Raw genomic sequence first — 22282 nt, forward strand, 5'->3', positions numbered from 1 at the left:
GTAGAGACTGTTTATAAATTCCAGACCACACCTCACCGTCTAGCATTCAAAGGTGACAGTCATATGGAAGACTTAAGGAGGTTTCTGCCAGATATCAGGAGTGAGGCAGAGGCCACAGTTTTGGTAATCCCACCTGACCTTTCACACACACACACACACACACACAGTCCTGACTCTGCTTCCTCCATGTTTAAATGGAGATGGTTGACAACAGAAGGACTGCCCCACATGCACCAGCATCTAAAAGCCTTTTGATGTCTCTTTTCAAAGTGCTCCCATCAGAGAGCACAACACAGGGAGCCTCACACAACTGCTGGAGAAATGTGAAAAATACTGAGGAAAGTCAAACACCCTGTCTTTACCTTCCATATCTGACTGACAATATCGGTTTTGACAGGCTAAAGATGGAACAGAGAAGCACTGAAAGCATGTGGACACATTTTTATTAATCCACTTAATGATTTTATGCAACTCTTTACTTATTAGAGGATGGAACATTTCTTGTAAAGTGACCTTCATAATTATCACATAATTAACACATTATTATATGCAGTGATATGCAGTCACTAACAAAAATATCTTTCTTTTAACTTCTTAATTACATTTCTCGTTTTATTAATAATATGAATCAACACAAAAAAGTACCATAAAGCTTTACTACGGTCACATACTGTTCATATTTGAGGACTTTTCTTCTTTCACAAGCTTCATGTTTAGTTCTTGGCTGCATCCAAAACTCTCTAATCTCGAGCACGTACTTATTTTATATAAGTATTTACATATTTTCAAACACTAAAGTATACAATTTCAGTTGATCTCTAGTATGTTTTGATTGTTTGCCATAGTTGCTAATTATGTTCCCCATCTATTTCTAGTTTGGTTCGGTCTACCCCACTGAATTGCTGCTCATTGGTTGTTACTGTCTTTGCTGTTGCGTTTGCTTTCTTCAGCTGGATTCCTTGTTGTCAGCTTTGTTATTTTAACTAAATAAACTCTTAGCTGCATTTAGATCCACTCTCATCTCCTCTCCTGACTACAGCCATGACAAGTATCATGTTTTTTTTTTTTAAGTCTATTGGTTTATCATTTAAACTTAAGCCTTGCTTTTGACATATTTAGCTTGAAATGTGTGTTTTTGGTATCTTTTTATTAAATGCAATAATTCAAACGCGACTAAAGCTTTTTACACTGTTACAAAGCATTTATAATGTAAATAAATGCTATTCTTTTGAACACCCTAACCCTGCATTATGGCAGTCAGTTATTAATATATTCAGCAGAAGTTTCATCTCATGCATGTGTTCTGCATCACTGTCCATAGGTATTATTGACTTGCATGCTTTTCACAAACTTTACTATTCACACAACAGCTCAACATCTTAAATTTAGATTTAAATGATTGCTTAATTAATATCACGAACGTCGAAATATAATACAATGCTCAAAACTTATGTTGGTAGAAACAGTGGGCTGTATTTTTCCTACAATAAAATAAGATATACAATTGATGGACTTTTGACTGCATCATTAGTTGATTCTCCTTACTAAACCGACAGTAGAGACTGAGAACACAACTAATGAATAACCACAAAGAGAGAGTGAAATAGAGTGAGTGAGAGAGAGCGAGAGAGAGAGGTTTATTAATAGATCTCTTCACCTCTCCTCTTCAGTATGAGTCTTCTCTGGGTGTTTTTGAAATGATGACAGAATGTCAATATCAATAACTCTACGTCTGGATAGTGCAACCTCAGGGCTCCAAACGGCTGAGCCCTAGAAACATTCAGGCCAATCAAAAACACCTGTTATGAAAGAAAGCATGGCACGACAAGCAAAGTTTTAGACAAGGAAACTTCAGAATCACCAACCTGCAGGGCCTCTAGAAAGCGGAAAGACCCGAGCCGTCTGCCCCGAGGAACAAGACAAAAACTGGAGTTGTGTAGCAGCTCTTGATAATCAAACCTGTGGACACAAACATAAACACATCATTTCAGAAACATTAGAAAATCATTAAAAAATGCATACAAAGACACCTTGCTTTACATTTGTTTAATTTCGTTTTCATAAACGGTTACTGTCAGTGTTAACCTTGAGAAAAAACTGAGACTGATTTATATACACGCACACATTCATACACCAAAATGCACACACAAGTGGCCAAAAGTGGGTGGGGCTAATGGTAAAAACAATCAGCAATCATAAGGATGTCCACAACCATCAATATTACTGTTCGACAAAATGCCAGTGGTTCTCTTGAGTCAAAAAACAAACAAACAAAACAATTAATAATAATATATATATATATTTAGTGCCTTGCGAAAGTATTCATACCCCTTCATTTTTTTCACGTTTTGTTATGTTGTTATGTTTTCACCACATCAATCTACACTCCATACAGCATAATGACAAAGCACAAAACAGGTTTGTAACAACTTAGCAAATTTATTAGAATTAAATAACTGAAATGATTATATTGCATAAGTATTCATATCCATTTCTGAGACACTTGAAATTTAGCTCAGGAGCACTCATATCGCTTGTAGATGTTACTGTAGTTAAACTGTGGAAAATTCATTTGAAGCTGAAAATGCATATCAGAGCAAAAACCAAGCCCTGAGGTAAAAAACTGCCTGTAGAGCTCAGAAACAGGCTTGTGTCAAGGCACAGATCTGGGGAAGAGTTCAGAAAAAAAATTCTGCTGCACTGAAGGTTCACAGAAGCATGTAGCATCCATTATCCATATAATGGAAGAAGCTTGGAACAACCAGGACTCTTCCTATTGCTGTCAATTGCTTGAGAAGTGCCTTGTCTAGACTGGTGACCAAGATCCTGATGGTCACTCTAGTTGAGCTCCATGATCATATATATTCAATATACTGTATATATGCAGATGGGCGAAACCTACAGAAGGACAAACATCACTCAAACACTCCACTGATCTGGGCTTTATAGTGGTGTGGCCAAACTCAATCCTCTCCTCAGTGAAGATACATGAAAACACACTTGGTATTTGCAAACAAAGCACCTAAAGGACCCTCAGACTCAAGACTCTCTGGCCTGATGAACCTCAATTCTAAGCACCATGTTTGAAGGAAACCAGCTCTGCTCATCACCTGCAGAGTACCATCCCAAAAGTAAAGTGTGCTGGTAGCAGCCTCATGCTGTGGGACTGTTTTTCAGTGACAGGGACCGAGGGACTCGTCAGAGTAGAAGAAAAGCACACTGAACCAAAATATTGAGATAGCCTTAATGAAAACCCAGAATATTCAGAACCTCAGACAGGGCAGAAGGTTCACCTTCCAACAGGACAATGACAGAGCAAGAGTGGCTTACAGACAACTCTGTGAATGTCCTTGAGTGGCCTAGCCAGAGCCTTGGCTTGAACGCAATCAAATATTTCTGGAGAAATCTGAAAATGTCTGCCAGCCCCCATCCAACCTGACAGAGCTTGAGAGGTGAACAGGTGAGGAGAAGAATGGCAGATAATTGCCAAATGCAGATGTTCTAAACTTGTCACATCATACCCAACAACACTTGAGGCTTTAAAGGTGTATGGAGTGTAAACTGATGTGGGAAAAAGTAATTTAAAATAGTTTAACATAAGGCTGCAACATAACAAAACGTGAAAAAAATGAAGGGGTATGAATACTTTCGCAATGCACTGTATATACAGTATATATATATATATATATATATATATATATATATATATATCATATCATATAGCAATATTATAAATGACACCAAGTTAAATAAATATATTAATTACTATTTATTATTATTAATTGTTATTTATTAATAAAAAAACAAAAACAATATCAAGTAGGGCTGTGCAATTAATCGCATTCGATTCTCATGCGCATCTCGTCAGTAAAGCCGGTTCCATGATTGGCTCTGTGTATTAACTGCCACTCCATTTGAAAGCAGATGATGGCGATTTACTGCCAATCACGGAACCGGCTTTACTGACGAGATGCACCAGTATGCGATTAATTGCACAGCCCTAATATCAAGTAACATAATTCATAACAGTTTTAAAGGGTTAGTTCACCCAAAAATGAAAATTAGTTAGAATGGCAGAAGGTGGGTGTTTTTGTTCAACAGTCCAAAAGTAGTCAAATAAAGCGCATCCATCCATATTAAAACATGCATCACATGGCTCCAGGCGGGGCGGGGGGTCTGGGGGAGGTGAATATAGACATTTTTGTAAAGAATAAAATCCATATTTGAAGCAATATAAACATTTTGTGTAACTTCTATCTGTCGTACGAGCGTTCACGAGAGACTGCCTTTCCGGCAGATGACGTAGGACATAAGCATAGCGCGCGTATGAGTCAAAGGAAGCAAAGTTTCCTTACTTTATACCAAAGGAAAACCAGTATCTTGGCTTATATCGAAATCCACGCTGTGCATTGAAAATAACAATGTTTTATACTTTAAATAATTGTGTAAGTAGTAAAACAACACAAGCGGGGCAAAAATGTGTTTTAAGTTAGAAACATTTTGAGTCTCCCCTTCCCTTGCCTCACAGTGCTTTGGTCCAAATGCCTGCTTCCCTCTTTTACATCACCTACACACACACACACACACACACATAAGTCCGGTGAGAGAGAACAAAGTCAATCGTTATGGAACTCCAGTAAATAAGGCTGTCAAGGCTATTTTATTCACTTAAACATCGGATGAAGTGATTATTTTATCTTTAATGCAGATGATGCCAATGCATTTTCAATGAATCCGCATTGTTAGCAATAATGACGTTAACTGCTTGATGGAAAGGATTGAGAGGTTTTCACAACAAAACCTGCCCAATAGCTACTCAAAACTAGCCCAAAACTCGTCTAAACTAACCGTTTCGAGGGGTAAAAATCGTGTTCTGGGGGCTAAAATACACGTTATTGGGGGCGCTTCAACCTGTGGACATGAAAAATAACCTGCGGCAAAAGTGATAAAGTAACCCAATTCCATGGGAAAACTGCGGACTTAGCAACACTGTGACGAATAATAATGTCTAGAATGGACACGACTGCTGTCGCTGCATGACCACAACAGTTTGAAGTTGTCTAATTTGTCACGGTCTCCCTGCTGCACTAATAGTAGTAAGGCTTTCCTCTGTGTATACATATCCTTACAAGTACAATTTTATTATTTGTGTCCCCTTCAAAAATTGCTCTTGAGAAATTTTATGGTTTTTGTTCCCCCCAAATGTTAGACAAAATGTATGCTCCTGTCTACCGGAACGACTTCTGCCTACGACAGTTATCAGAAGTGAAAGATAGGTGTTTATAATGTTTTAATTATGGATATGTTTCGTACAAAAATGCAGCGATTCGCTATGGGAGGCCTTTATTCACCCCCCGGAGGATACATTATTTGACTACTTTTGGACTTCTACAAAAACAGTAGAATCTTACAGTCTGATGTGTTTCATTATATTTGTTATGTCATATTATATTAGTACGACACAATAAACATACTAGGAGAGAAAAATCGAGATTAAGCTGAAGATGGAGGGATGGCAGTGAGAGATCCTGCTGTTTGCTCACTCGTTCTGTTCTGACAGTCAGCCTTAATCTGTCTAGAGCTCACTCTCCTCTATTTAATTCTCTTATAATTACTGCCTCACTCTCTTTCTCTCCCTTTCTTTCCTCTATTATCACCATCCTGCATAAGCCATCCAGCCAATAAGTGGAAAATATGCTGTTCTTCTTATGAACTTATTTTTCTCTTTCTGCTCATGTGAAGCAGGGTTGCTATCATTAACAAAAAACAAACAAACCAAGAAAAAAATGAAATAAAATATTAAAATGTATTTTAATATTAAATGCATTTGTCACGCTACGTGCTGGAATGAGGACAAGAGCGCACGATGAAGAAGGTTATCTTACAATTATTTAATATAATTCCACAAGAAATGACAAAGGAGACATCCACACACATAGGGAACCAAATACAATAACCGACAACTCAGAGACCTAAAGGAAGGGAATTTATACAAACGGAAGAGGAGCTAATGACTAATTAACAAGACACAGGTGAACTAACTGAGGCAAATCAAGGGGAAACAGAAACTAGGTCAAACAGAGCACATGAGGGAGACAACGCAACAAAACAGGTCCTTGGGTCTGACAGTATTTGAATATTACATTTATTTTATTTCAGCTAGCTGCAAAGGCATCTTTTCTCAGTTTTGTTTAGTTTAAAATCTACTAAAATCTGCCAAATGCATAAACGTAAAACAAAAAAACTAAAAACGTACACACAAAAAAACTAAAATGTAATAAAAACTATATAAACATATCTAAACCAACAACAGGAAAACAAATAAAAAGTAATACAAAAATCACAACTAAAACTGAAAAAGCACAAACACTGGATCAGGCAGTGTGTTGCTAAGTACTATATATGCCACTCAGTGATTTTGAATTCACGTTTGATGTCATCAAATCAGTTGGAAGACAGCATTAAAACTGAATGACAGGTCGGATTTGACGGTCCTGCTCTATAGCACGCTCTCAGAGGGTCATTAAGGAGCCATAAACACAATCTGTCTTTGTCATTCAGGTATATGACTACATTACTGATGCCCTCAAGCTCACACCTACACATCCCTACTTATACATGCACACACTGTAAACTCAAACACATTGAAATGTTTGATTTGCTTTCACAAAGATACTGACAAAAAGCTCTGCGTGCTGGTGGGTGGAAATCCAATCTCTCCTCAGTCGTGTTGTGTGCTGCACTTCCCTCGGTCAACAAACCTCACAAGATCTCTCACAATAATTCTCCACAACTTGTAAGAATAAGGGTCTAGACATCTGAGATTGCTCGCCCTGCAAGTTTGTGCTGAAACTGTTGCTGCTAGAAGCAGCAGAGTTGTAAGAATCACTTTGCGACTCGTTTTCTCAAAGATCAAACCTCCTGGCTTCTTGCTGTGTCGAATAAACGTCTCCAACAAGAAGATTGGACACAATCTTTCGCTAGACTGAAATTGCTATAACATTCTCTCTCGTTCTCAGAAAGGGGAGTTGTCAATTAACTAAAGCATACCATTACACTCAAATTAATTACATGGTGGTGTAAAGACCAAAAGTATACAACAAATAAGAACTTTTTGCCAAAGATACTTTAGAGTGCAGACGTCTTTACTTTTTTCAAACATTTATTAAACGACACTGTTTTTCTTTATTGTACTAACATGTTAAATTAAAAGCCTAAGTAAAAACATTCTTGAGTACCAACTAAATTTGAAATAAAAATAATAAAATGCTTTCACTTGTGTTCGGTTGCTGGATGAGATTGACCTCTTTTGTGCTCTGTAATTAAAATGGAAAGCTTGACACAAAAAGTCAATGTGTTCTTCATACGTTGTGTGTAGAGTATAACCTTTGTTAGGACAAATAGAGAAATACAAATGAGTCTGATGTTCTGAACAGTGCATGGAAAGCTTTTTTACATTTGAAGCTGTTTTAATACGGCAATTTCTTAATTAGACGTGTGCTAATTTTAAGGCGACCATATGGCTAATGTTTCCAATAAGGATACGATAAACAGGGTTGCCAAGAGCAACATTTTTTCTGAGGGTGGCACAGGGCACCAAAAAGTTGAAATGGTGATTTTGCTTGGTTTTCTTTGCACGTCACATCAATTATATAACTGTTTATCTGTCAAATGGCTTTCCTCTAACTTTGTATAATACTAATAATGTAATTGGTAAAACTAGTCACTATGAAATGTTACCAAATTAACCGCAATTCATTCACAATTCTGTTTATACAGCAGTTTTGGTTCTCGAATCTGATTGGCTGAGAGCCTTTTCCCAGCAGTGCGATAATCCAGTAGTATCAGCACTCTTACCATAGTCGACTCCACTTGTTGTCCGATCTATATTGGCAGCATTTTGTGAGCATCAATGGCAGAGGAGCGAACCCACTATAATTTTACAATATTATTACTGTTATTGTGTGACAAAATGCCGTTTTAAGATCTGTAGTTGCTTAGGCTTCAAATATGCGATTTATATATAAAGACAGCGCTTATTTGACAATTTGGTTAGACGTTTTCGGAGATGTGAGCTCCAGGCTGTCAGTGGCCGTTCAGCATGCATGTACCCACCGAGAACAGCTTTATCCATGCCATTTTTTCTGGAATTTGTAGCTGGCTCTTATGTTGATGGTGTTACATGAAGTATAGTTCATTTTGGTTATACTGAACGGCAATCTTTGTTTTTTGTTTATCTATTATTAATCTATTACTTGTTGAGCAAATCGATTTGGCTTTATAGGGCAAAGTTAAGTTGATCCTGTACTAACTAAAGCGCTGCTCTTTCACTTTTGACTGAATTGTTTGCGTGCATTTATTTCCTATTGTGCAAACTTATTATACTTTTATAATGGCTACTGTTGTTCATTTATTTATTATTGTTCAATAAATAATATTTTTTATAACTACAGTTTTTTACGATTGCTTACGATTCTCGATTTTAAAAACAAGGCTCATTTTGTCAAAACACTACACAGTTCACACAACTACACACACAAGTAGCAGAACATCTCAGATCTTTTGCAAAATGAAACACTTCATTCAAAACTTTACAATAATTTAACAAAACCAAGTTTCAGTACCGTATGATACACACATGGTTCATACAGTCGAACCATGTGTGTATGAACCACTGCTGTGCTCAATCTTAAACACTTGTAACATTTCCACTTTTCTAATGATACAGTCTGGATCTTTTTTTTCTAAAGACAAAGATCTTGCTTTCATCAGTGGGCATTCAAACTGATTTTGTGATTATGAATGTAAGATTGACCTGGAGAATGAATGCTGTAGCCTATCAGATGCAGTTATTTTCTGTACAGATTTTTATTTGTATACAGTTAAAATGTTATGATTATTTCTTGTGTTGTTCCAAAAATTATGTTTTTTTTGTGGGTTTGAATAAACACTGAAAGTAATGTCAGGTGTAAATCTTCACATTAGCAATGAACATGATCCACTAATGTTTAAAAAATGTCTAAATACTCTCAAAAATAGCTCATTGGTTCATACAACAAAATTATCACATATTTGCATACAGTTGAACTTTTATTTGCACACAGTTGTGATTATCTGATCTGAAACTGAGTGAGTTGTAATGACAAGTCACATGTTGACTGAGATCACATCAGTTTCATCCTTCTTGTAAGGGAAAATAACCACAAAATGCACAGTAAGTCATAGATCTTCCTTTGTGCATTCTATTCTGATCAGGCACAGAAATGGCAGCCGTGGCCTTGAGAGGTACTTCTCAATAAGGCGGAGGACCGTGATATATATTCCGTTTCAACACTAAGCCACCATGACAAATTCAGCTGCCCCTGAATGCTTACATACTCTGCAGCTGTATTTCACATACATAGATAAACTAGCTATGGATTCTTTCGGTGTGACTTCCCCATACTATGACCTGCATGCAAAAGAAAACTGCCTGAGATGAATGCTAAAAATAACTAGGTCTGACCATGTAATAAAAATCTGAATCAATTATATGCTGATTAATTAATCAAAAAATAAGAAGAAAAAAAATGAAGATAACACAATGAGAATATTGGCAGAGGAGTAAATCACTGAAATATATATGATACAAAGTAGCTTTAGAATTATATAGGCTAGTGTTTGTTTTATTATCATATCATTGAACATAAGCCTATCACTGGCCTACAGTTCATAGAAATCCAATTTGTGCTATTTTTAAATCATTGCTATAAGTTAAAAGTAGATTAGCGATTTAATGTGTTAGTTTTCTAATGTGTTTTTCTAATTAGTTGCAATTGATGAGTTAAATTGATTATTAATATGAAATACAACAACACATGCATACTCTATATATCAAATAATTTCCACGCTATATTGAAGAATAATATTTTCATATGCAGTGTATTGTTTTTCTACTGGATAATTCTATTTCTGCACCCTACTCTATTTTTATGTCTTCATCCTAGAAAAACAAAAATGATACGATTATAAATAATACAATATGAGTGGTGCACATTTAGCTCTCTGGTAGCTCAATAACACATAGCATCGGGAGCAATTTACAACTATAACATGAACCGACGAAGGCCTGTAAATCTATTTATTTTAGCCTAGAGTATCCTGAAGAGAGTGGGAAAAAAGACACAATGTGAATGAATATGCAGGTCTATTTCTCATTCTCTGCTCAAAGCGCAGCATAAAGGGCACATGAAGGAAAGTAAAGGCCTGTGACAAATGCGGTGACTGCAAGGGCGGTGCTATGCATTTTTTATTAGCGGTTAATCCATTCCTTGTGTAACTCAATATAAATCAAATTACCGGCCTACCATGCTGTCAGTGACTATAGTAATTAGATGGAAAAGTGGCGCGTAGAGGTGTTGCATTCTTTTAAGGTGGAAAAAAGCGAAGAGTGAGATTGTATTTACGCCTGTGCTTTCTGCTCCTCGCTGACAGGTGAACACAGTTATTCAGTTGACCAGAGGAAACATTGGACATGCTAGTGATAGCATACCAGAGGAAAACAAAAACAGATAGTTAGGCCTATTCATTCACTATGTGAAATAGTCCATGATAAAAACATGAAAAAATGAGTCAACAGGTTCAGATATTGATGAGAGTATTTCTTCTTTAGCATATATATATATATATATATACAACCCAGACTCGTCACCCTGGAGCCATTTTGGAGAGTATCACGATCTATGCACATGCTTTGATCTGAACGTTTGATCTGAACACCACGCAGATACACTGTTTACGTTATTTACACTTGAATCTGAATGAAAACAACGTATATCCGTGTGGTACGGCTGACATAGAACAGCATACCTTGTTTACGTTCAGTGGATACTCTCTAAAATGGCTCCAGGGTGACACGGAGGAGAAGAATTGTTGAATAAAGTCACCATTTTTGTTTTCTTTGCGCACAAAAATTATTCTCGCAGCTTCGTAAAATTAAGGTTGAACCACTGACATCACATGGATTATTTCTTTTCTACGTTTCTGGACCTTGATTGTGTTAAGACCCTTGCTGTCTATATGGGTCAGAGATCACTTGGATTTCATCAAAAATATCTTAATTTGTGTTCTGAAGATGAACGAAGGTTTGGAGCGACACGAGTAATTAATGACAGAATTTTAATATTTGGGTTAAATATCCCTTTATTGATCTATGAAAATAGCGTACAACACTACTGCTGAACTCTAAAAGCGTTAATGGAAAATATGAGATAGAAACACTTTTGTTGAAGCAACCATGCCATTTTAACTTTAATCATTTTCACAGCCAGGGTTCAAAACCAGAGCGTGTTGCAGGATGCCCAGAATACACTATGGAGCAATGAATCATAAGAGGCAGGACTTGAGGAAAAGAAACAGCCTTTACTTAAATGTCCTTCTTAAATAAACACAAAAGCAAGTCAAGCATCAAAAGCACAGTTGAAAAGGGTACAGATCCACAATGACTTGATGCAGGCAAAAATGTCCAATAACAAAAAGTATAATTCTTAAACAAGCAGGTCAAAAGCAGGCAATCCAAAGCATGGGTCACAAAAAACAGGAATTTACCAGAGGTCTGCCTTTACAAAAGAACTTCAAAAGCACAGATACCAAAAAAAAAAAAAAAATGCAGGTCTTATAAACACACCCCAACAAGCGAGGCACAGGTGATACTGAAGCAATATCAATAGGAAATCAGAAGGAAGCTGGGAAAGGTATTGTGCTCTCAGTTTCCCACTGCTGGACAGGCACCCTGGTGTGACAATCATGACTCACACTCAAGTGCAATGCTATACCAGGTGAGCCACTGAGTAAGTTTACTTTGCTTAAAAAGAGCCATACATATAGGCCCGGTTTCACAGGTGGGGCTTAGCTTAAGTCAGGACTACTCCTTAGTTAAATTAAGATATTTAAGAATCTTATCATATTTTTTTATAAAAATGCCTAGAAGAAAACGTTACAGGTGTGCGTCTTGAGACAGATAAATGACACTGACATATTTTAAGATATGTCAGAGCAAAGTATTTTTAGTTGAAACAGCTCAAATATGCATTTTAGTCTGGGACTAGCCTTAAGCCTTGTCTGTGAAACCGGGGGATAGAGCTGGTTATTTGATGCAAACATCAAAAAGTTTACCATAAAGCATTCTTATCACACAAGGAATCAAAATTAAGTCTTTACAAATTGTTAATCTGTGCCTGTAATCATAATTTGTGTGAAAGGGAATAACATTTCTTGATGTTTTACTGCCAGCAAAGGCGTTCATTTCAGCTTGAAACTGCTGTGAATTGTGATTTAGGCATTATTCCAAAGAGCCTATGTTGCTTATAAGAACTCTACATGTGTAATTTTTCTTCCTAATCCATTTTGATGCAAACACTGTCCCACAGTTAATTTCACAATGAATGAGAAACCATAATGTGTATAAAATAAGGAATTATAATCAGATGACACAACAAAACAGCTTAGAATATAATGCTATATAATACTTCAAAGGAATACAAAGTGATTTTGACAGAGTATCTAAGGAAAATGAAGGCTGTTACACTGTGTCAGCGTACCCAGTGACACACTGAACACAAAACTGATATGTGACGCCAAACAATCACAGCCAATTAGAAGATATGTGATGATTAATGTATGGGAAGCGAGCGCCGTTTGCAGTGGTTGGTTATTAAAAAAACAAAAGATTTACATGAAAGAGTTGCTTACTGCAACCCGCATGGTTAGAAGCAGGCGTTTTGCAGTGGAAAAGAGTACAGCATAAATAGATCACTGTAATTTGGGATCAGATAGCTAATAGGTTCCCATCAATGTCCTTTCATACTCTAACTCACAGCATACTTCTCAAATGTGATACTATCATTGGTAACGAGCCAGCAGGTTGGTACACTCCCACAGAGAATAATTTTAGCGGAAAAGGACAAGGCGATGATCACACTTTGAGTTAAGACACTGCACTTATCAAGCTTGTCTAAAACTTTTTGTCATCCACTCTAATTCTTAAACAATTCAGAAACTAATGTGACACTGATTTTATAGGAGTGACATATATTTCAGTTATTTTACAGATGTTACAAGCTTCTGCCACTTGTTTTATTCAAGCTATATTTATGAATACTTCTTGGCAGATTTTTCACTTTTTATTTTTCAGATATATAGAGTAGATTGGATCTTGTTATAAGTGTGTTAAACAAACACACACAATTGGTTTTTAAATTTTTTGACAGTATTATTCATTTCAATGAAAAATGATTTTTTTACAGTACTGTATATTTCTTTTTATCATATGATCAAAATCAGGTCTGTAGCAGCAAGATGTCAAGCAGTTGTAATATATTAGTCATACATGCATAATAACGGTTCAAAAGCAAATCTCCCACCAACATATACCAAGTCTGTACCAGCAAGAGGTAACAGGGCCATGCTAACCATGCAGCCAAACTTTGACCCTTAGGTCTAGACAGGCTTGTCAAAGAAGAAAGAGTCTTTTCATTTCACAATGAGGAGCACTGTTACCTTTATTCCTGGTGGAGCTTTTTGAGCTTTTGTTCACTTGTGATTCTTTTCAGTCTTGAGAAATGCTGTCCTTATTCATTGAACCTACTGTACAGCCAAGTTCAAAACAGGGTCTCGCTGCCTCAGTGTCTATAAAGGCTTATTAATACTTAATGTTCAAGCTTACATGTGAATATTTATGCTGGCACTGAGTTAAATCTCACTCAGGGAGAAACACATTGATTACCCTTGGAAAGGTATTCTCCTCTTGCACTTTATAACATCACTTGCATAAAGAGCGCTCAGAGGAAAATATCAACATTAGTAACATTCCCCTCAATGCAGCCATCTGCAGATTTATTACTCCCTGTATGGTGGTTGTAAGTGAAATAATGCAGGGCTGGATCATTACTGTACCTTGATATTCAGGACCATATTCTGTCCTTGGGAAACCGAATGATAATAATAATAATAATAATAAAAGCATTGGATTCTTTGGAGAATGTAGCAAATCTAAATGAAAACAGATGAGGTACAAAAAAGGGACAAAGAAGAGAGAGAGAAAGAGAGAAAAAAATAAAAAGCCCAATCAACTGAGATGAGACAATAACAACCTAAAAACATTTTCAGCATTTTCATAATTTGTAACAGTGCAATGAATTAAAGTAAAATTAAAGGGTCGTATTATGGATAACCATATTTGATATTTTAAGTTCTTCTAAAATATATTGATTTAAAATGTTTCAACAAAGGCTCATTGGATTAAAATATCTCTATTTTTTTATTTTTTGCAAAACCTACACATAAAACTCACTGCAGTTTCCAGTTGAAATGAAAAAAGAAAAAGTGACGTGACATACGGCCAAGTATGGTGACCCATACTCAGAATTCGTGCTCTGCATTTTAACCCATCCAAAGTGCACACACACGGCAGTGAACACACACATACCGTGAACACACACCCGGAGCAGTGGGCAGCCATTTATGCTGCGGCGCCCGGGGAGCAGTTGGGGGTTCAGTGCCTTGCTCAAGGGCAAATCAGTCGTGGTATTGAGGGTGGAGAGAGCGCTGGACATTCACTCCCCCCACCTACAATCCCTGCCAGCCCGAGACTCGAACCCGCAACCTTTGGATTACGAGTCCAACTCTCTAACCATTAGGCCATGACTTCCCCTGGTAGTCACTATGGTAGTAAAACACCAACAACTTTCATTACTTTAAACGCAAATTATGACCACAGGGGCTGATATTGATTGATAAAGTCTTTGTTTGTGTGTGGTTCCTTCCATAAAACTATGTTATGACCTAATTTTTTCCCCCCAAGTGCATGATTTGTAAACCACACTCACTGGCAACTTTATTAGGTACAACTCTTCAACTGAAGCAGAAAACCGTACCACTGCCAGTCTTGTCAGCTAAGAACATGTAACTGAGGCTACAATTAGCATGGCTCACTAAATTCGAACAATAGAAGTTTGCAAAAATTTCTGCTGTGACACTTGGATGTTAGGGTTTTGCCATAAACAACATGAAAGCATGGATCCATCCTGCTGGTGGTGGTGGTGTAATGGTGAGCAGAATATTTTCTTGGCACACTTTGGGCTCCCTAGCACTAATTTAGCATTGTTTAAATGCCACAGCCTACCTGAGTATTGTTTCCGACCACAATCATACCTTTTGACCACAGTGTACCCATCTTGTGATGGCTACTTACAGCAGAATAGCATGCCACATCACCCTCAGATCATCTCAAACTGGTTTCTTGAACATGACTATGAGTTCACTATACTCTACAGTCATCCACAGTCGTCACCAGCTCTCAATCCAGTAGAGCACCTTTGGGATGTGGTGGAATGGGAGATTTGCTTCATGGATGTGATGTACAGGTGACAAATCTGCAGCAACTGTGTGATGCTATCATGTCAATATGGAGCAAAATCTCTGAGAAATTATTCCATCTCCTTTATGAATCTATGTCATGAAGGATTAAGGCCGTTCTGAAGACAAATGGCTCTATATGTATGACTTTTCTGCTGTAGTAAACTTGTTCGCTCACCTATTGGTTAGGTGTAAGGTAGGCTTTTGTATAGGCGGTATGTTTCAAACAAGTTAACGTTTCAGCACCGCTCACCATTTCATTTCTGAACAATCACAATACATATGGCAACCAGCATAAACCATTGCCCGATCCATTTTCCTTTCCTTTGGATAAATCTGGATACCCTTTTAGTGCCACTCACTGGACATTTCACTTTGAAAGTGTCACCAAATGTGCAAGAAGCAACATAATATCATTCTGCAGAAAAGTCGCCACAGGCGTGTTTTTTCCAGCGGGTTGATATGTTAATATACTGGATATTTACAAATTAAAGACCATCCCCAGTCCAACCAAAACAATTAGTCAAACTAAACTCATTTAGAAGTATTGCTGCTCATTTCACATGGTAGCCAGTCATAAAAGGGTAATTTTTGTATTAAAGTCCTAAAGGTTCAGAAGCAAAAACAGTCTTTATAAGTGGATATGAAGAAAAAATTAATAAATATAAGTTATGGTTGCTTTCAGAAGGATATACACCTTCAAAAAACGTGATTAGCAAAGAAAAAAAAAAAGAATCTGATTTTCTGAAATTTCTGTCTGAGAATCATCCCTTCTGACATCATTCGATTATGCTCAGGCAGAAATCAGGTGATCACTAGAACATGACTAATTATGAGTTAACTTGGAACTCGAGTAAAACTCTGACAGCTTTAGTTAATTCCTTCGTTCTGGTTAGACCGTACCACCATGTAGCCAGCATAATCCATTCAGACAGTTTACAAGAGGTTTGACACGCTGAAACAGCTTTTCCCGTTTAAGGGTGTGTTATCTGAAATGTCTAATTGAGCAGCTGTCAGGAAACGCGCCAAACCCTCTCCAACATAAACCCCCACTGCTGTCTACTTCATCACCATCCTCCACTGCTGTCTGAGCTTCAGGAAGCTCAAAACACTTTCTACAAGTGCTTTTCAGCCAAAGACAAAAGTAGAAAATACATTAAACTGAGTTTATTTATTTATTTATTTATTTTTTTAAGTGAACTTTGGACTGTTCAGTTTCCATGCCAATAGTCTTACCAAATGTAATTGCAAAGATAATAACTCTTGAATAAACAGACAACCCAAACTCAAATTCACATAATTTGTTGAAAAAAAATCACATATTTAAGTTTAAAGCTTGTAGGATATGTGACGAAATATTAAACTGCCGTTTCTTGTTAAAACTAAATAGCTGTTTGCTGTGACATTCAGTTAAATCACACTTTTACTGCAGACCTTAAGAGCTTAAAAAAATCATTAATTCTGGTACAGAATGAGAAAAGAAGTAATGACATCTATAGAAAGGAGAACTTGATACTATCACATGTTAAGTATTTGGCCGAGATAAAAATCAGTGTAGCTGAACACCTCTTAAATGAAACTCAGATAAAGCTTGATGTCTAATACAATATATATATATATATATATACAGAGAGAGAAAGACAGAGAAGCTAGACATAACTTTATCATACATACATGCGCATTTATCCTATTTCCGAAATGGCATTTTATTAATAACCCTCCGAGAAATGTGACAAGCCCGTACAAAAATTTGCCATATCTAATATAGAATCTATCTGTTCCTGAAACAGTATCTGTGTGAAGTGCTGGTAGTTTGACTCTAAGCACTGCATGACATTGTGATGCTAAACAGTGGTGTAGGCCGCCCCGCGTCTCTGATCAAACGCTGCAGTCGGGCCGTGGTGCTGTAGAACTCATTACAGCGGGGTCTGAGCCGGATCTCGTTCACTCGCCATCGCAGATATGCATCAGCGCTTTGCTCGATCTCATCTGCTCCAACACTGCCTGCTTATCAGCTAAAGCTAGCCTAGCTTATAGTGTGCTCTAACACCAATTTATTCCAGCCCACCAAATACAATTCTTTTTCTATTCTCTCAGCTCTTTTTAAACAAACCACGGCCAACAGATATACCTATAAGTTCAACCTATATAACAGACGACAACACACAAGCATAAGGAAACTACAGTATGTCTAATTTATTGGATGCACTGCTGTAACACCAGATTTACAAAGTAGCAAATATGGTAACTGTGCAAATGTAGCAAATAAACAAACAAACAAACAATCCCCTGCTGAACTATTTGCATGGCATAGTTCCTAATTTTATTGGTCAATTCCAAACACACTAGTCAGAAATGTAAGTTCTGATAGCAAGACTTGTTTTCTGAAAAATGCATCAAAATTAAGTGAATGGGATTAAAATAAATGCCAATAGTGTTACAAAAATTAACTTTTTATTTTAAATGAAGTTACACTGTAAAAAAAAAAAGAGCCAACTTAAAATTTTAAGGCAACAAGCTTCAGTAGATTTTGGAGTTTTCCCAACTTGTTGTTTTAAGTTTATACAACAAAAAGTTGAGAATCTCCTACAAAAATAAGTCGAGAGAACTCAAAAATCTGCTGAAATTTTAAGTTGGCTCAACCTTCTTTTTTTTTTTTACAGTGTAGTTTTTCTTACTCCATAAGAAGGATTCCTTTTTAAGCGCAAAGTCATTTAATTTCAATATATCTTATAATCTAATCTAATTTTGCTTCTCAAGTAAATATTTCTTTATTTAATAATTGTTGATATTTATAATGGAAAATATGAAAAGAAAATGATGAGGAATAAAATAATTTTTTGCAGTGTATCTGGAAGATGTAGCAGACTACTACAATTTGGCGTACTAACTGGGATTGTAAAATCCATTACATCACCACAATCGATTCAAATTGAGTCGATTCTTTAAAATGGTGAAGTATCCCATCTACATCACACATCTGCTGTCATAATTAATAGAAAATGTAAGCTAACATCACTCTTTTAAATTAAATTGCATACACTGTCTGCTTTCTGCAAGAGGTAAAAGCAGGAATCTAATGGTACTGAGTATTGGCACGGTCTACTATGACTTTTCGCCTCAGGTAGTTGTTAAGTTTAGGTATCTGGCAGGATCAAGGTCATGCAGAATAGGCATTAATATGTGCTTTATAAGTAGCCTACTAATAAGTAGCCAATATGCCAGTAATGTGCATGCTAATAAGCAACTAGTTAATAGTGAGAATTGTACTTTATTTGACAAGAAAGTGCAAAATGTTCAAAAATGTTTACATGTTTGAAACAAGTAAAAACCTGGGTAACCTAAGATCCTGAAACAATATTATGAGAATACGATACAATATGTTGTGAATTATTGATGTTTTAGTTATTCATTGTCTGTAAGTATGTATGTGTTTTTGTGCATTTCTATGGAAAGAACATATTCACAACATACATTCTGACTAGCACATTAACGCTTCTGCAGAGAATATGCTTATATTGTGTACATTACTGATTATTCTCATATGTATAGGATGTGTTTGTGTGAGTTCATTATGTAAGTTAAAATACACAGTATTTATGAAGCGCTGGGCAAAAAATTATTCAGATTACCTAATATTTTTGATATTCTGATGAACACATCCGATGGGCACTTTACTGTTCCCACGATGCCAAGGGAAGATGTACATATTTTAATAACAGATGAGAAGTTCATCATCAAATGCAGCACAGACAGACCGTACAGTATGCAAATTCAGACATAGTGAACCACGTAATTGAAATGCTCATGGCACAACACCATTTCAATGCATTTACTGTAGTTTCTGTGTAAACTGCTTTGTCAGTGGTTGGTGAATTAAATGCACTGAAATGGAGCACGAAACATCTTTTTACTGAATTTGCCCAAGAGAAGGTGAAGCAGTTATGGTATAGTAAGTGCTAGCACTTCATTCTGCTGGTTTTCTAGCTTCCTTACAGTTGAAGGTTGTGATCGTCCAGTAGGACTTTTAAAAGCTTGTAAATGTTTTTTGTTGCTCTGTGGTCCATTGAAGCAAACAGCCCATAAAACGCAGAAAACTAGTCACACTGGGATATTCGACCTCCTCAAATACAACAACTCAAACAAACTCCAAAATCCATAATGGTTCCGAACCTGTTCATTGACCCTATAGTAGATGGCCCACAGTAGATCCTCTACACTGAAAAGGTACTTCAGTGGTTATTTGCTGCAGCCTAACTTCATCAAACAATAATACTAAAGAGAAAAACCAAGATCAAGTAACTGGACATGGAGTTTCCAAGATCTAATATGACCTAAAGGTCTAAAGACGTTTGGACTAATCCAATGGATTAACAAAGCAATTGATACAACTACTATAAAAGCTTCATTAAAGAACCTGGTTCAAATAATTAATTTGGCTTATTAGAAAAATGAGCCTGTGGTATTATTTATGCAAAATTATAATTGTGTTGCTTTTTGCATGTTTCCCGAAACGTATAAATGGCCAGTGAATGGCACTAATGGCTTAGTTTTATCCACACCAGAAGCATGGGAGTCTGGCAATGTTTTATTATGTTGGTTGTTGTAGATATCATGGCAGTTCAGAAATTATATGATTTGTGAGAGGGGCTAAAAGGTAAATGCTGCAATGAACCCTACCCTAAACCTAACCAATAGTGTCACCGAAGGCAAATATGAGATGATAAACATTTGCTGTAGCAGCATTTGAGCTTTTTGAAGCTTTTTATTAATACCAGGTGAGCTACCGTGCACGTTTACCACATCAGAAAAGCCATTCATATGGAGCTGGTTCTCTGATGCAAACTTCATAGTTTACAAACCATTCAATATGTTAAATATGTTTAGCAGTCATAACATAGTATTTTGCAAGGAAACATACAAAAATAAGTCTTAATTAATTGATAATCTGCTCTTGTAATCATAATTCATTCATTCAAAAAAAAAAATATGGTTGGTTTAATGGCACTAGTGTTCATTTCAGTTTGAACTTGCAGTGAATTGTCGGTATTGGTAAAATTACTTTTTATTTTGCATGTAGGTAAAAGGACATTTTTCCATGAGTCTGTGTTTAATTAATCTCTGAATTGGTTATATAGTTCTAGGAAAATATTGGTGGTACATTGACAGTTGGAATAAAGCATACAAGTCAAGACATGGAAAAGAGTTGTGTGAATGTCCTTTAAAAAAAGAAAGAAAGAAAGAAAGAAAGAAAGAAAGAAAGAAAGAAAGAAAGAAAGAAAGAAAGAAAGAAAGAAAGAAAGAAAGAAAGAAGAAGAAGAAGAAGAAGAAGAAAAACAGCCTGCAGGATTGGAATGTTATAAAAGTAAAGAACTGTAATTTTTCAGCGAAGCGTTCCTTTAAAGTCATTAATGTGAAAAATGTCCAAGTGAAATGTGCAATGAAAAAGCTTGTAAACCAAACATCCAATGGTTTAATACATGACATATTCATTGTAAATTTTAGTGCAAACAGCATATTTTCTTAGCAATAGATACTATTTACACTAAATGCAAGTAGTGATGGATGCTATTTAAACCAAGTGCAAATACCAATGGATTGTATTTACACCAAGTGAAAATAGCAGTATTTTTTAACGATATGCTATTTACACTAAGTGCAAATAGCTATATATTCTATTTACACTATATTAAAATAGCAAGATTTTCTGTTGTTTATATACTACTTATTGCAAATAGTGGCAATTATCTTCACCTCAGTATTATAGTACATTATAAAACTGTATGCAATAATAACGTATTGAGTGTAAATTATAGTTTTAATTCAAATTATTAAATGGATGCCACCTTATTGGGACAATAAATCCCTCCCAACACCAACTCTTACCCTACCCGATACTTTATTTTCAACTTTTTGATAATTTCCTTCATTTTTATTGAAAATAAATGTCTTTCTGATGCGATATGAGATTTGAAAAGGGTTAGAAAAAGTTCCGCAAAAGGCGGGTTCGAACTGGATTGCGTCAAAAAGCAACCATCAGCCTCACCATCTACGCCACTGAAACATATGTGAAACAAGCATCTTTTTTTCAGGGTTGACTATCCCAATCACACGCTGGTGGGCGGAGTTAGTGAAAATAGCCTTTGCCAACAAGGTGGGCTATTTTCACTTAGTGTAAATAGACACTCCGTTTTAGAATTTGACCAGAGTTTGAAGCTAAACACACAACAATAAGACCCTGAAAGAATGAAAAATGAAGACAACACATCAAATCCTACAAATGAGATATTTCACAACCCTGACTAAAATCTACAGTAGTTAGTTTGGATAAATTATATCAAAGTTGATATATTTATACCCCAAACCAGATCATTCCAAGCAGATACAGGTGGAAAATCGCTTTTGCGCCAACTTTAAAAGAGCCGTTCAATGCTTTTCTCTGCAGTGGTAAACAAAGCTAAACAACATCAATCCTTTCATGTTTAAACGGTATTCTGGAAAAAGGCCAGCCACCATTTTCAGCAAAATAACAATGTATGAAATCTGTTTGAAAATGGCGATCCTGCTGTTTAAACATCACTATTATTCAATATATATGTGTTTTGTTTGCAATACATCTGAAGGGATGTTTGACTGTAGTCGGCCCCTGTGATTTATACCCAGCAGGGGACAGCACTAAGGCTTAAATGTACTTTCTCTCACAACAGGACGCAGCATCAGTCATTCACCTCAAATCAAAGCCTTTCAGTGTTATTATTTTATGATGTGCTGTTGCCATGGGAGGTGAACACATGTAGAGATGCTTCATTTTACAGACAGTCACAGATAGGGCATCTATAGGTTGGCACAACAGGTACACACACACACACACACTTCTTACTTTCATCTG

At 36.3% G+C, this 22282-nt stretch overlaps 1 protein-coding gene across 1 annotated transcript in view; it reads right to left on the minus strand.

The window, feature by feature from the left end:
- Positions 1 to 22282, minus strand: part of LOC306879830 (exostosin-1-like) — a gene marked incomplete at both ends in the record, with an annotated part of 331067 nt that overhangs the window by 61607 nt on the left and 247178 nt on the right. The window contains one exon of the mRNA XM_079433032.1: positions 1866 to 1959. Coding sequence (XP_079289158.1) covers positions 1866 to 1959 — 94 coding nt within the window. The remainder of the gene's footprint in view (positions 1 to 1865; positions 1960 to 22282) is intronic.

The sequence above is a fragment of the Barbus barbus genome (assembly GCF_936440315.1).
Source record: "Barbus barbus genome assembly, chromosome: 14".
Classification (NCBI taxonomy): Eukaryota; Metazoa; Chordata; class Actinopteri; order Cypriniformes; family Cyprinidae; genus Barbus; species Barbus barbus.